Source organism: Cuculus canorus, chromosome 2 (genome assembly GCF_017976375.1).
Source record: "Cuculus canorus isolate bCucCan1 chromosome 2, bCucCan1.pri, whole genome shotgun sequence".
Lineage (NCBI taxonomy): Eukaryota > Metazoa > Chordata > Aves > Cuculiformes > Cuculidae > Cuculus > Cuculus canorus.
In genome coordinates, this window is record NC_071402.1 from 96,581,253 (window position 1) to 96,595,198 (window position 13,946).

General features: G+C 41.3%; 1 protein-coding gene across 5 annotated transcripts in view; it reads right to left on the bottom strand.

Annotated features, from left to right (window-relative positions):
* Positions 1 to 413: 413 nt before the first annotated feature.
* MBOAT1 (membrane bound O-acyltransferase domain containing 1) overlaps positions 414 to 13,946 on the bottom strand; it is a 55,704-nt gene continuing 42,171 nt past the window's right edge. For 4 of the 5 annotated variants that reach the window (XM_054058885.1, XM_054058883.1, XM_054058884.1 and 1 more), the window contains 5 exons: positions 11,094 to 11,197; positions 7,084 to 7,148; positions 5,574 to 5,706; positions 4,246 to 4,397; positions 414 to 2,190 (listed from right to left, as the gene is read on the bottom strand). In XM_054058885.1, the coding sequence (XP_053914860.1) occupies positions 2,058 to 2,190; positions 4,246 to 4,397; positions 5,574 to 5,706; positions 7,084 to 7,148; positions 11,094 to 11,197 (587 nt within the window). In that variant the 3' untranslated portion in view covers positions 414 to 2,057. Of the gene's footprint in view, positions 2,191 to 4,245; positions 4,398 to 5,573; positions 5,707 to 7,083; positions 7,149 to 11,093; positions 11,198 to 13,946 lie in introns of those variants that run through there. The other variant, XM_054058886.1, reaches the window with a different exon arrangement.

A 13,946-nucleotide genomic window follows, 5' to 3' on the forward strand; every position in this document is an offset into this window, starting at 1 on the left:
GTAAAATGCAGGCTGGCTTCAGCCTACAAGATCCCATGGTCAGCAGCACCCAAAACCCTGTCCTTGAAAAGAACGCATCCTGGTTCCTACCCATGAGCGACAGTGCTGGTACAGCCAGACCTCAAGAGAAACATTAGATGCCCAAGATGCAACTGAAGCTGGTGCCAACAAGGAGGAAACATGCATGAGGACAAATAAGGATGGGCCAAGTTAAGGACCAAGCTGCCACAACAGCGGGGGTGATTTTGTCTCTGGTTCAGCAGAAGTAAGCTGTAAAGTGCAGATAGTCCATAAAATCCAGCAGACATGAACACGTCCCCTCACTAGTATGAAGGTTCTCACACCTATTCACCCATTTTCACATTAGACATTTGTGATTAATAATGCCAGGCAGAGACACAAAGCAGTTTGTTTATTCAGGTCAACCTTTTAATCCCATCTCACCTTCAAAATAAATTACCAAATAAACACTTCCATGAACTATGCTCTAAATCACGAGGTGGTCACAGGACAAAAACTTCCCAGAAGGGAAAAGAAAAAAAAAAAAACACCAAATTTTTTTTGGAACTTGTTTTGGTTTCATTTCACAAAATGTTAGGATGATGCAAAACTTTAATCTGATACAAAATTCAGAATGCAGCAAACAGCAGATTCTTTCCTCAATCACACACCCGTTAAATGACCATAAAGCAATAACAATACTTTAACAAGGAAATTTCTCCTATAAAATCCTGATAAAAACATTCATGGAAAAGAATAATTTTATAAAAATATTTCAGTTGGTTTTGATGTGTCATACCACCTTGTTTTATTAGGGAAAGTGAATTTAAGAAAAATTAAATAAAGAAACCACACACAGCATTTTGCAGCCAGTTATCTCAATGCACAAGGCTCTTAGAAATTAAACCTCAAAACATCCCTGTAAGCCAAGGACTTTACAAGCAGGAAAACTTGCATCAAGAGGCTAAGTCACACGTCAAGATCATACAAGGACTTGGCCTTGACCCTTGTGATGATCATATCACACCACGACATTCTGTAGAGAATGATTTATTATGACTATGACTGCTCAGGTTACATATTAGTGTTGTCCTGCTGAAAAGCAATCCCTCCACAAGATAGGATGTTTCGGACTAGAACAGTCTGATCCATTGCAAATCTTTTTCAGATTTAACCTGTAACTGTGAGTTTTAAAACACTAAACCTGCATGCCCCCTCAATTACTGATTCTGAAATGGGAGTGCCGCATCACTCTAAAACTGCAAAGTAAGGCTGATGTAGCAATGAGCACTAGCTGTATCTTTAGAGAAGCACAATTCTACACATCTCCTTTTACTCTAAAGGGAGTTTTTTTGTTTTTTTTCTTTTACCTGGCTTCAGATTTTGGCCTAGCCAGTTGCCAGTGCTCCCAGACACTTATTTCCAAGGAACTTGTCTTGCCCTCATTACCAGCAGGTGTCACATTGAAGGATGTGTAACGCCAAGCTCAGGCTGCAGTCCCTGCTCTGGGGACTGCCAGAGAAAGCCCCACTCCCTCTTCTCCCTGCTGGGGCAGAAGTCAGCGCCAGCAACTTGAGCATCCCCATGTCTGTAGTTTTCTACTTGCATCATCTCTCTCCGTAGCCAAGAGATTAAAAGCTTACTCTGCCAGCTGTCCACAGCACCAGGCTATCAGGCAGTTGGTCTAATTCTTTACTAGCTGCTTCCTGATCCTCTAATCACAAGATTATTAATTGTATATTTCTGTAAAAGAGCAAAAAATGTCTCTCAGTGTGAAAAAGTTTAAATATATAAAAACATTTCATAAAAATATTTATTAAAAAAAATCAAAATGCCCCTTGAGCCTGTAAACGTTGCCTGTAAAATCTCCCTTAACTGGAACAATTTGAAATAGTCATTCAGGCTCTTTTTTTGCACAGTCCAGTAAGATTAAGACAACCAATAGAACTGCCACCCGTCTTCTACTTTGACTCTCACCCCACTCGTTTTTCTTCTTTTTTCTTTGCTTCCAATATGACGGTTTGATTTCCCAATGTCAACAATTTTCTTTGGAGGCATCATTTGTCTTTCCTTTTAACAGAGTTCTGCACGTCCTGATTCTGAGGCTCTCTTGTGGAATGGGCTTGAGGTCTGATCGGCAACACAAGCAACACCACGATGCTTAGAATGTGCATGTGAAAATACATAGACCTGGGAACAAAATAAGAAATAGAATATTATATTGTTGTTGGCAATAACACGAATCGGGCAACATCAGTAAGCCCATGCAGAATTCAGTGTTAAGGCATGAATGCAAAAAATATGAACCTGACTTAGAAAGCACAAAAAAATACCTTTGGATTTCACACAGCCTATGAATGTGGTATCTGGTGGCATTGATGAAAATCTTGCCATGGATATTAATGAGGCAAGGAATCAATCAGAAAGCTCCAGAATCCGAAGTCTGACAGCTCATATAAGCCTATGTAATTCAACCATAGACTTATTCAGACCATCTCTTCTAATAATACAGTATACAAGGGTATAATTTGAAGAAACAGCCTTTATGCTTAGGACATAAAACTTGGTGCAAATTTTTTTTAAAAAAAAAAAAAACAGTGACAGAAAGATAAAAATTCATTCCAAGTGCTGAGATCTGAAATAAAACATTCAACTTCTAACTGGGAATGTCGGGTAATGATGTTTATAGAAGTGCTGTGGTTTTGAAGACAATACTCAGAAATATGACTTACTAAGTATGAAATAGTTTTATTTCAAATAATATTTTACACAAGATTGAACAGAAACAAAAAGTACTTAAACCAAGCACACAAGGCTCTGGCAGCTTGGGGAGGACTACATCTGGGAGCAGTATGGTTCAGGTTTTAACCACAAAGATGCATCTTCCTGTGGTCTTATTTATGATTCTTGCCATAACTCTAACATCTTCATAAGGTCCTTAGCTTAAGATCACTGCTAGGTGTGCAATCCTCCAAATTTCCTGCCTAACAGTCTCTAAATTTAAGGGTTATCTATGCTGAAGGTCACTAGGGTAAACAATATTAAGGCGATGACTTGGGGCAAGGGTGGAAAACCATTGTCTTTGTTCAGAACTCCAGTAAAAGTAACATTTCTGTCTTCGTGGATGCTGGCACAGTAATAGCAAGTCCTTTATATATTTTTATTTCTGTAATTTTATTGTTAGCAATGTAATGTCACCGAATTACATCAATTTTTACTATATGGAATGGCCTTTTGTAGCACAAAGGAAACCAACTTCACTTACAGGGCAAATTTATAAATCAGTTGACTATTTTAGTCTTTTCTCCCCTTTTTGGTTCTGGTTGCTGTTTGCTTGTTTTGTCTTGAAAGATAGAAAAATTAGATATTAACAAGGTACTTGGGAAAGCATGGCACTGAACCCAGGAAAGGTTTGGAGTCATTTTTATATGGTAAGTTTTCTGTGTTGAAATCAAATGTGTTAAGAAACAGGCCTAGAAAATGTAAAAATTTAACCCTCTTCAAAAAGATTTACTGACAGCAGCTATCTTGACTACCAGTTTTATGTCTCTTACGTTAGAGGAGGGAACTGTCTGTCTTCTTAACCAAAATCTGTTACTCTATGTTGACAGTTCACTGTAGAATGAAAGAAAAGTAAATCAATGTAGTTCAGTCTCCCTTTTCAAATTGTTTTCTCAATTTCGCTATTTCAAATTATTTTTATTAGTGTATATCCAGTATACTCTGCAACATCAGTGTTTTCTCATTTTTAATGAACCTAGGGAAGTATTTGCTTCCTATGGAAGTATTCAAATAGAAAAGCATACTCATTTCAAGACATAATACTCTGCCAGGCACTCTTCTTATCATCTGCTGACCGATCACACCTTCTGTTCTATACATTTGGCAGCTGGAAAGCTGATCTTTTCTCATCAACTCCCTCCTACTGCGAACTCACATTATTCTTAACCTCTCCAGCCTCAGCTACTGTTAATGGCTGAGACTTAACCGTTCAGAAAAAGGAAACTGAATATGTAAAAAGTCACAAGAGGACAAAGACTGAGAAGTAGAGGTGGAATGTTCTGCCTTATTACTATCATCTCATTATTTACAGGAGTGCAAAAATCACCCCTTATAGATTATTAGACATGCTGTTTGAACTCCTTTCAAATCTGATCAAATGCCAACTGCTTTTCAGTGCTGCTGGGGTTATTCAACTAAAGTTTGGGCTGATCGGAGAATAACAGTCAAGAGGAGAGAACTTACTTGTAAAACTTAACCGTGGGCTCAACAGCCAGCATAACGAATGGTGCAACAGTATAGCACACGGCCAGTTGAGTGACAACCCAGGTGATGACATCGTAGGCTACCTTGAGAGGCACTGACGAGAGGAAGTAATGTCTGCAATTCTTTCTTATCTGCAGGTCAGGGAAAAGTAAACAGAAAATTAAATAAAAGTATTTCTTAGGCAACGTGACATGGACACGTTGCAAGTGTATGATGCTCCACCTATCACCAGCATTAGCATTACAGTAAAGGTTATACATCAGTTAGAAAGCACTGAGACTAGGAAGACAGAAGTATACGGACTGGCATATCCAAGTCCCACAGTCAACCAGCAGCAAACAGAAAAGTGTCCCCTAACTTCCTGTCATAATCACAGGAGAAGACTCTCATGCTGGGTATCTGGGGGGGAGGGGGAGTTGCTACGATTTGATTTATTACTGTTTATCAACAGTGAAAGAAAGTTACTTTAAATGAACAAATACATGTCTACACCTGCAAGCATAAGCTGTTCCTTAGAGATTTTGGTTTAGCTTCACATCTGCGAAATCCTCATAAATTAGAGGCAAAGGACATGTTAAGACCACATGTTCAGCAACCTGCTGTAGCCACAGTGTCTAGCACTAGTCTCTAGCTCACTAGTTTAATTCACCTTTCAAATTGTCCTTCTGGTTTATCCATAGACAAACTCTGAAATGTAATGGTAGTGTTTCCCAGCCCCGCACAACTGGCTGGTTCAGTCTGAAAAACTGAAGTGATAAATTTAACAACAGTGGGACATGAAACCTATGATCTCTTTGGTGGCTCTGCTCAAGATGAGGCCCATAAGCACAGGGACCAGTTTACTGTTTCAATTGCATCCTCATGAAAGAGTTCAAATTTGGGCTAAAATTCAACCCATAACAGCTTCTTGTGAAAGATTGTGCCCAGAGCAGATTATACATATGGGCAACATGATCACGAAGTTGCCTAGACTCAAGTTAACCTTGAATCTGAAGGTAATCTGACTGCATGGATGTAGTCGCTGGCTGGATGTAGTCGCTGGCACTATCAACTGTATACTCACAAGCAAGGTTTCCTCTGACAGCACTGCAGCATGTGCAGAATTGGTGCTGGTTATAACTGCTGGGAATACTTTGTAATTAGCATCAACACAGAACAAAGTTTCAGGGAACACCAAGCTCACAAAGGTATCAAAGAGGGCTCAACGGCAGGAACAAGGCCCTTGACTGTGTCAGGGTGGTCCCTGCAGTTGACAGCTGGATAGCAGCTAGCATGGGCCTTAGAAGAGAACAATGAAAGGTACATACTGCTCTGGATGCGAGTGTGATAAGGATTCCAGTGAGAAATGTAAAATAATATCCGGGATAGATACCATGCCACAGGGCCGACAGGATAAATGTTAAAGCCGTAGGGTACCTGGGAGCTCTGTCATAGCAAACACTGCAAAGATGAAAACAAAACAAGAAGCTGAATACAACTGAACAATGGACACTGCACTTGAAATTTTTCTCTGTTTTAAGACCTTACTCTGTTTTCTTAATGGTCTTATCTTTCCTCAGTTACAGATGAGGGCATGTGGTACTCTCCCTTCATTTACATGGACCATTAGATGGAAAGAGGAAGGCCGCTTTATGCACAGAGTATCCAAAGAGCATCTGTACAAATATTCCTGGTGCTCATAGCATTTAAATAAGCAACAGGGCAAAGGGCAGGCAAGACTTCTCTTTCACCTTCATACCTCTATCTGCAACCGCACACTTCTGTTCAAAACTCTGATGGTAGATCAAGAGCAAGTCTAAAGACAAGAGACGTGACTTCACCCTCCCTTGTTGAACAGAGGTATTTTCAGGCAGTTACCTGGCAGATGCTGGGAACAACAGGGAGTGTCATAAGCTGTTGCAAAGCAGGGGATTCCTGCTAAGTTTAGCAGCCCAAAATCTTACTCCAAAGACGCAAGTGAATGATACCAGTTCAAGAACACATCAACTGGTCTACTTGGCTATCTGAGGTTTAACTGAAATGCTGTGTTACAAAGAAACGAGTCAAGATAATGCAGTTCTCATCAGGAACAAGATTTGAATTATGAAAAAGTAGACATTGACTTTTAAGATGTATATATGTAACAACAAAAGTAGCTATGATACCCACAATAAATTCGTGCTTGCATTTCAGATCTCACATTAACTGTAAGATGAGCTTTAATCATGCCAAAACTTGTAGCAAGTAACAGAAGACTGCTCAATCTACAAAACTAGATTAATGCTAGTATTTATAAGTGCCTTAATAGTCACAGGTTAAAATCTGATCATCTCAGTGCTAGAAGAAGTCCCTTCTCCATATCCTAAACAGGGACTTCCTAGCAAGCACCTTCTAGTAACTCCAAATGAGACTACACTGGGGCTCTGAAGTTTTGACTTCTCTCCAGTTCTAGCTGAACTGGATTCCAGTGACACAAGGCTCCCTTCCAGTAGTAGCCTGCATGGCAAGCATAACATAGCAAAGTGAAACAGTACAGCAAGAATAAAGAAGGCAAACAGCAGCCTAAAAGATGCCATCAAAATGCTATTACTTTTTATTATGGAAGATCTGAACAGTTTGTTTGTGGCTGGCTTCTCATATATAAAATGTGAGCATTTAACATTTGCAGCAATAAAACTTCACAGCGCCAAATACCCTTGTATTCTACCAACCGTTACAGACACGGGAAACAAAAAGACAGACAAGAGGCTACACATTCATGAGATTTAACAGTCTATTTTTCCAGATCATCTAGAGGTTCTGGGTCTCTCAAGCATGTTACTGTTTCAGTGTTCTTACCGTTTTAGCCAGGCAGCTGTCTGAATGTTCCAGTTTTCAATGTACATTTTAAAACTTGTTGCAGTCTAAGAAAGAAATTCATATGAAATGTTAGCACTCAAACCTGTAAAATAATGCTTGCATTTTAAATTACAGAGAAGATACATGGAAAACATTAATTCTAGTAGCTAATTGTTGTGAAGACTGTGCCACAGTCCATCGTTACACTAACACATTTTGGAAGAGTTATTAAGTAGGCTGATTGCTCACTGCTAACACTTGGCACTTACTGTAAATTCTCACTTTGTTTTGTAAAATTAAATACAATGTTTGGTTATTTTTCAAATTGTGGGAAATCTGAAAAGCTTTCTTGTTTTAAATGCTTGGCCTCCCCTTCAGCTCATTAACAGCTAGATTTTTGGAAGGGATGTCTTGCCACCCTTTATATGCAGTCTGGTCTTCCCTAGAATGCTATTAAAATGAAGTATTATAAAAACTAAAAGAAATGCATTATTATTTGGAGAAGGAAGAGGGAAGACTGAAAAACATTGACAAAAAAAATTAGGACTGAATTTAGAAGCCAATTCTCAGCCTACTGCCCAGCTAGAAAAAACAGAGTAGACTCCAGGGTTCTGGGAGAGCCACCTACACCTCCTCACAGCCCCAGTTCTCCCAGCTTTAGGGGACTGCTGGACTCCATCCAGCATCAGTTCCCCTAATCCTGGTCAACTTCACCTCTGGTAGTTCCTCGTCCCTGGTGCCCCTTGTTCCTCGCCTGCTGGCAGAAACCTTTGAGGATCTCCTCACCAAGCAGGGACATGACTCAGTGACACCACATTATCATCCCACATCAGCTGAAGGGAAGGGCACAATGAAAATACATATTTAAAAGAAAGGCTAACACTTCATCATCTGTATTTAAAGAGTTAAAATGATTAATGATTTCTAATGCAGTACTGCCACATTTTAATTGCATTACTGCACCAAGAGAAGCCAAGAAAAATATAATTGCTCTTCCAACTAATATTGTCACTCTTTTTTTGGCATCCTTAAGTTCCCTTGTTACATTACCCAGACAGAAAGTAGTCATTGGTTGTCAAAATATGCACACTGCCAAAGCTTTCTTGAAGTACCTCACACGCAATTAGCCCCCATCACATTTTAATGCCCTCACAATTCCTGACATGGGCTTATCTTTACTACAGATCAGGTCAATTCCTAGTCACATTTACCGCTCAGGTTCCCAACTCTTAAGTGGTTTCACATATGCAGGCGGCTATGCCTCCTGAAAATGCGCTGTATTTTCACACTTAAAGTAATAGTCTTGGTAGCCTCTTGCATCACATGATAAAATCAATGGGAGGTACCCCATTTTATGCTCCTGGTAATAATTTCTCTACCCTGATCTCTATTGTCTATGTGACCAGTAAAAGGAAAAATTTTGAGGGGTCTATTGTACAGTGGGTGGAGAGGAGCAAAGGCTCCCGTTTCCTTATTTGGGCTTGACTTCACTTTCCTACTTCAAGCAGAAACTGCCTCAGCCCATCAAGATAGGAATCATCTCCTGCCCTAAAGCTGAATCAGATATTGATCCACAATCCCAGAGTGGTATCTGCTGTCACTGAGGAATATAAAGCACTTCTGGGCTGTATATTCTGTACCACTCAGATGATGCTTCCAGTTTTAGCACCTTGCAATGAAGAATTACAGGGACTCTTTCATTTTTGGTAAGAGCTACTAAAGCACATTTGCTTAGTCACAGTTCATTCAATAAAGCAATAAAGCAGTCAACTTATTTTCATCTGCTTTTCCTTTTAAAACCATAACTACAGGATTATAGAGGGAAGATCCTCCTATTTCTAAAGAAAAGAAGACTTTAGAAAGCAGACTCAAACACAAACATTTCCATATTCCACTGGCATTCACAAAATATTCTTCAGGGCAAACAAATTAGATCGGCCATCTTTTTCACTAGATAAATGAACAAATAGCTTAAAGGCTGATAGATGTTAAAAGTATAGTGCAGTCACAACGAACCTGTGTGACAGATATGTTGAGAAACAGTGTGGTTTGCTGGATGGAGCTCTAGATCAGCAGCCATCTAAGCTCTATGTGGCCCTGCCAGGTCCCATTCAGGTTGCTTAGTTTGTACCTGTTATCTCTCCCACCCTTGCTTTTCTCCATTTACAACAGGCACTCCAGGGACACAGCCCTTGCAAGAGAGTACATTGCCTACTCGTGGCAGCCTCTTTCACTAAAACCACCCATCTCAACTGGGTTACAAAAGTGGAAAACCGTTATAAGTAAATAAACAGAATACACCACAGATGGTGAAGAATCATAGCTGCGAGCAATTTATTGACCTACTGAACTCAGCCACAATCTACAGTAATTGACTGCTCATTTATTAAACATCTGATTAATCATTTATTAGCCCGCTATAAACTATTTAGAAATGCAACCAGAATATGGAGTGTGATGAAGGGTGTGTGACAGATGCTTTTACCTGCCCAACAGATAAAATATAAAACCTCTCCAGGTTATTTTCCTTCTAGCAAAGCTTCTCCTCATTACCATGCCCATTTATAGAATTACAGAATTTATAGAAGGAAGGTGTCCCTTCAGGTTGCTCAAAGCCTCATCCAAGCTGGCTTTGAACATCTCCAGGGATTGGGGCATCCATGACTTCTCTGGGCAACCTGTGCCAGTGCCTAACCACTCTCACAGTAAAAAATTTCTTCCTATTAGAACCTGCTACCCATTGTACTATCACTACATGCCCTGATAAATCATAAAAACATAGAATCATAGAATAGTTAGGGTTGGAAGGGACCTTAAAGATCATCTAGTTCCAACCCCCCTGCCATGGGAAGGGACATCCCACTAGATCAGGCTGCCCAAGGCCCCATCCAACCTGGCCTTGAACACCTCCAGGGATGGAGCAGCCACAACTTCCCTGGGCAACCTGTGCCAGTGTCTCACCACTCTCATGGTGAAGAAATTCTTTCTAATGTCTAGACTAAATCTGCCCCTCTCCAGTTTGTACCCATTCCCTCTCATCCTGTCACTACAAGCTTTTGTGAATAGCCCCTCTCCAGCTTTCCTGTAGGCTCCCTTCAGGTACTGGAAGGTCGCTATAAGATCTCCTCAAAGCCTTCTCTTCTGCAGGCCGAAAAGGACCATCTCTCTTAGCCTGTCCTCATAGGGAAGGTGCTTCAGCCCTCCAATCATCTTTGTAGCCCTCCTCTGGACCCATTCCAACAGCTCCATGTCCTTCTTATGTTGAGGACTGCAGAATTGAACACAGTATTTCAGATGAGGTCTCACAAGAGAGGAATAGAGGGGCAGAATTACTTCCCTCGACCTGCTGGCCACGCTTCTTTTGATGCAGCCCAGAATAAGGTTGGCCTTCTGGGCTGCAAGCGCACATTGCCGGCTCACGTCGAGCTTCTCATCAACCAGCACCCCCAAGTCCTTCTCTGCAGGGCTGCTCTCAATCACATCATCCCCCATCGTGTACTGAAAATGGGGATTGCCCCGACGCAGGTGCAGGACCTTACGCTTGGCCCTGTTGAACCTCATGCAGTTCTCAGAGGCTCACTTCTCCAGTCAGTCCAGGTCCCTCTGGATGGCATCCCGTCCTTCTGGTGGGCAACTACACCACTCAGCTTGGTGTCATCTGCAAACTTGCTGAGGGTGCACTCAATCTCGCTGTCAGTATCATTGATAAAGATATTGAACAGTACCGGCCCCAGTACAGACCCCTGAGGGACACCACTCGTCACAGATCTCCATCTGGACTTTGAGCCACTGACCACTAAAGAGCCCCTCCCCAGCTCTCCTGTAGCCCCCTTTAAGTACTGCACGACTGCAATAAGGTCTCCCCTGAGACTTCTCTAGGCTGAACAACTCCAAATCCCTCAGCCTGTCCTAATAGCAGAAGTGCTCCAGCCCTCTGATCATCTTCAAGACCCTCCTCTGGACTGGACAATTCTCTCAATTATGTCAACACAGCCACTCCTTTAACTCACCTCAATGTTCCAGATATTTAAATTGGATAACAGGTCCCAGCGGAAACTGCCCCTCTCATCAACTCCACTGAATCCATAACCGGCTGCATTGTTGACTGCATCTGCTGCAATATCAAAGCAAAATGGGTCACATCAGACTGCTGGAGGAGCCACATTTTCTTACAAATCACTATGACACTAAACATACATTCAAATCAGCTTTATAGAAATTGGCATTCTCTCTTTCAAAAAGAAGCTTCCTCTTGGCAAACGGGCATTGCTATAAGGTAACACAACAGTCATTTCCTCCAGAGGAAAGACTAGCTACTCCTTAGGCAGAAGGAGTAATAAAATAAACAAAGAGCAATGGATAGAAATAACTTTTCCTATCCTTTTGCCTTTATTATCAATCTGGGATAGATATAAAGAGTTGCAATAAATGAGTTAGCATTTTCCTCAAAAGGGTACCTGGATGTCACAGCATTTTCCAGAATTCAGAAAAACAGTAGTGTCTCATGTTTCCCATTTGCATTGAGTTCCAACATGGTTATTTTGGTTAAGACTTGCATTCAAGCTTCCACAGACAAAGGCTCTTGCTAATCCTGTTGCTCAGTGCCCCCCTAAGTACCTCACCAACTCTACAAATCAAACATTGTGTCACTTCAATTAAAGACAGCTACTTTAGGTGCAAATAAAAGCTTGGGTAATGGTAGGCATTTCATGTGCTGCACTCTTGCTCTTTTCCACAGTGCTGGTCAGCTATCTTCCCTCTCAGCCTTGCCTGGGTACCACCTCATCACTGCGTCTCAAGATTCTGCATTTAATGTGCCCTTGACTAAGTGTAGGCAATACTGAGGATTATTAGAAGAAAAAGGAAAGTAAAAATACAGGTAGTGCTTTGCCTTCCTGATTATTTACAAAACACAAGCCTTGTTGGGCTATGCTTTAAAATGGTCAGCATTCCTTTCCCATGAAAGAAAATTGATATTGCTTTGCAAATGCTATGAGTACAAGCACAAACTCATGGAGAAGCCCTAAAGCACAAAACCACGAAGAGAACCTGATTAAAAGCAACAAGACTAACAATAAACAAATAAATGAGCAACCTTCTCTAACCTCAAATTTTCCATTTTATTTTCCACTTTATTAAATGAGATAGATTTTACTGATGGAAAGGTCTCATCTTTTTAATTCTCTCCCAGTTTGAAATGAATCACAGAATCATAGAATCCCTAGGCTGGAAAAGACCTTAGAGATCATCAGCTCCAACCGTACTTGTCTACTACTAAATCCTGTCCCCAAGCACCTCATCCATCCGCCTTTTAAACACCTCCAGGGATGGTGATTCAACCACCTCCCTGGGCAGCCTCTGCCAGTGCTTGATAACCCTTTCCATGAAGAAATTTTTCCTAATGTCCAATCTAAACTTCCCCTAATGCAGCTTGATGCCATTCCCTCTTGTCCTATCACCTATCGTTTGGAAGAAGTGAATCAAACAGCAACCTTGCCTGAAACTGGCCCACATGACCTTGCCCAGTCTCAAAAGACTGGAGCTGCACCTGTCTTCCCAGACCAGGGGTGCTCCTGGAATTGCTCCCCCTTGCTCTAAGGGTGCCAGGGACTGCTTAGTGTTTCTGCCAAAAGCAAAAAAAAACCCCAGAAATCCAAGGACATAATAATACAGCAGGCTTGTCAGCTTCTTGCTTCCTGACCTGCAGAACAAAGTGTGAAGTGCAAAAGAACCTGAATTGCCCACCCTCAAATCGCTCACAAAACCCCAATCTCCGCAGAAGCCAGCAGAGGTTTCCCTGCTGACTTGCACAGCTCCGGCATATTGCTTTCACAGCTCCCTGGACGCAGGTGCTCAGTCCCAAACCAGTTTCATAGACAGCTCTGAGGTAGGCTTGCAGCCACGTTCCCATGACTATTGCTAACGTAGCAAGAAGCTGAATTTTCCGTCTTTCATGGAACTGGAGGAATTCAGCAGCGTAGCTCTCGCACAATAGCGTGACTGTCCTTTTCTGAGGACAGGAAGTGCTTATCAGCTGTTTCAGCAAGCATTTTTATCAGGCCCTGTGCTGTGCCACCACGAGCTAAACTGCAGAAGGATAAAGTGTCTGCTGTTCTGCTGGCTGTGAATGCGGATAACAGAGGCCTCACTCTCCAGTATGAAGTGTGTGCCTTTCCCCAAATCCTCCTAATTTGTAAGGTATTTATACAGTTTCTACTGCTTAATCACATCACAAATCCAAGTTCAGTTTATCTGACTTTTAGTTAACTATAATGCTGGAAAAAACAGAAGGAACAATTTAACACTGGATCCCACAAAAATAAGTTTCCGAGCAAGCAATTCTTTATCCCAAAGCCCTTCTCATCCCCAAATGTAACAATTCTGGCTGTCTTCCCTTGATCTGTCAGTTTTATTCCCAGCCGTCTAATCACAGCCTTGCAATGAGCTTCCCTGGCTCATTCCATCCAATCTCAATGACACTTCTCAGTTTCAGGTCTATTGCCGACTGGGTTTCCCCTACACACAAAGTTTGTAATACCAGCAAAAAGTAAAAAAAAAAAAATCAGTCTCTCAGTTTTCAGTCTGGCCTAGAAGGACTTGACTTCTCACACATAGATGGGAAAGGTGACTTCTAAAATGAAGAAGGTAAAATACAAAAAGTTTATTTTGAGCACCAGTCTAAATGGCTCCCAAGAAAAGGAGTTTATATTTACTGACAAGAAACTGAAAAGCAGATTCGGTTCCAGAGGCAGGAGACGTCGGAGAAGCTAGAGAAGATTTTATGCATGTTTTTCAAAACTTTTGGCATCTCCCCTGCCTGTAGGAACATCTCCCACTGGAACTACAGTTCTAGGTACTAATTT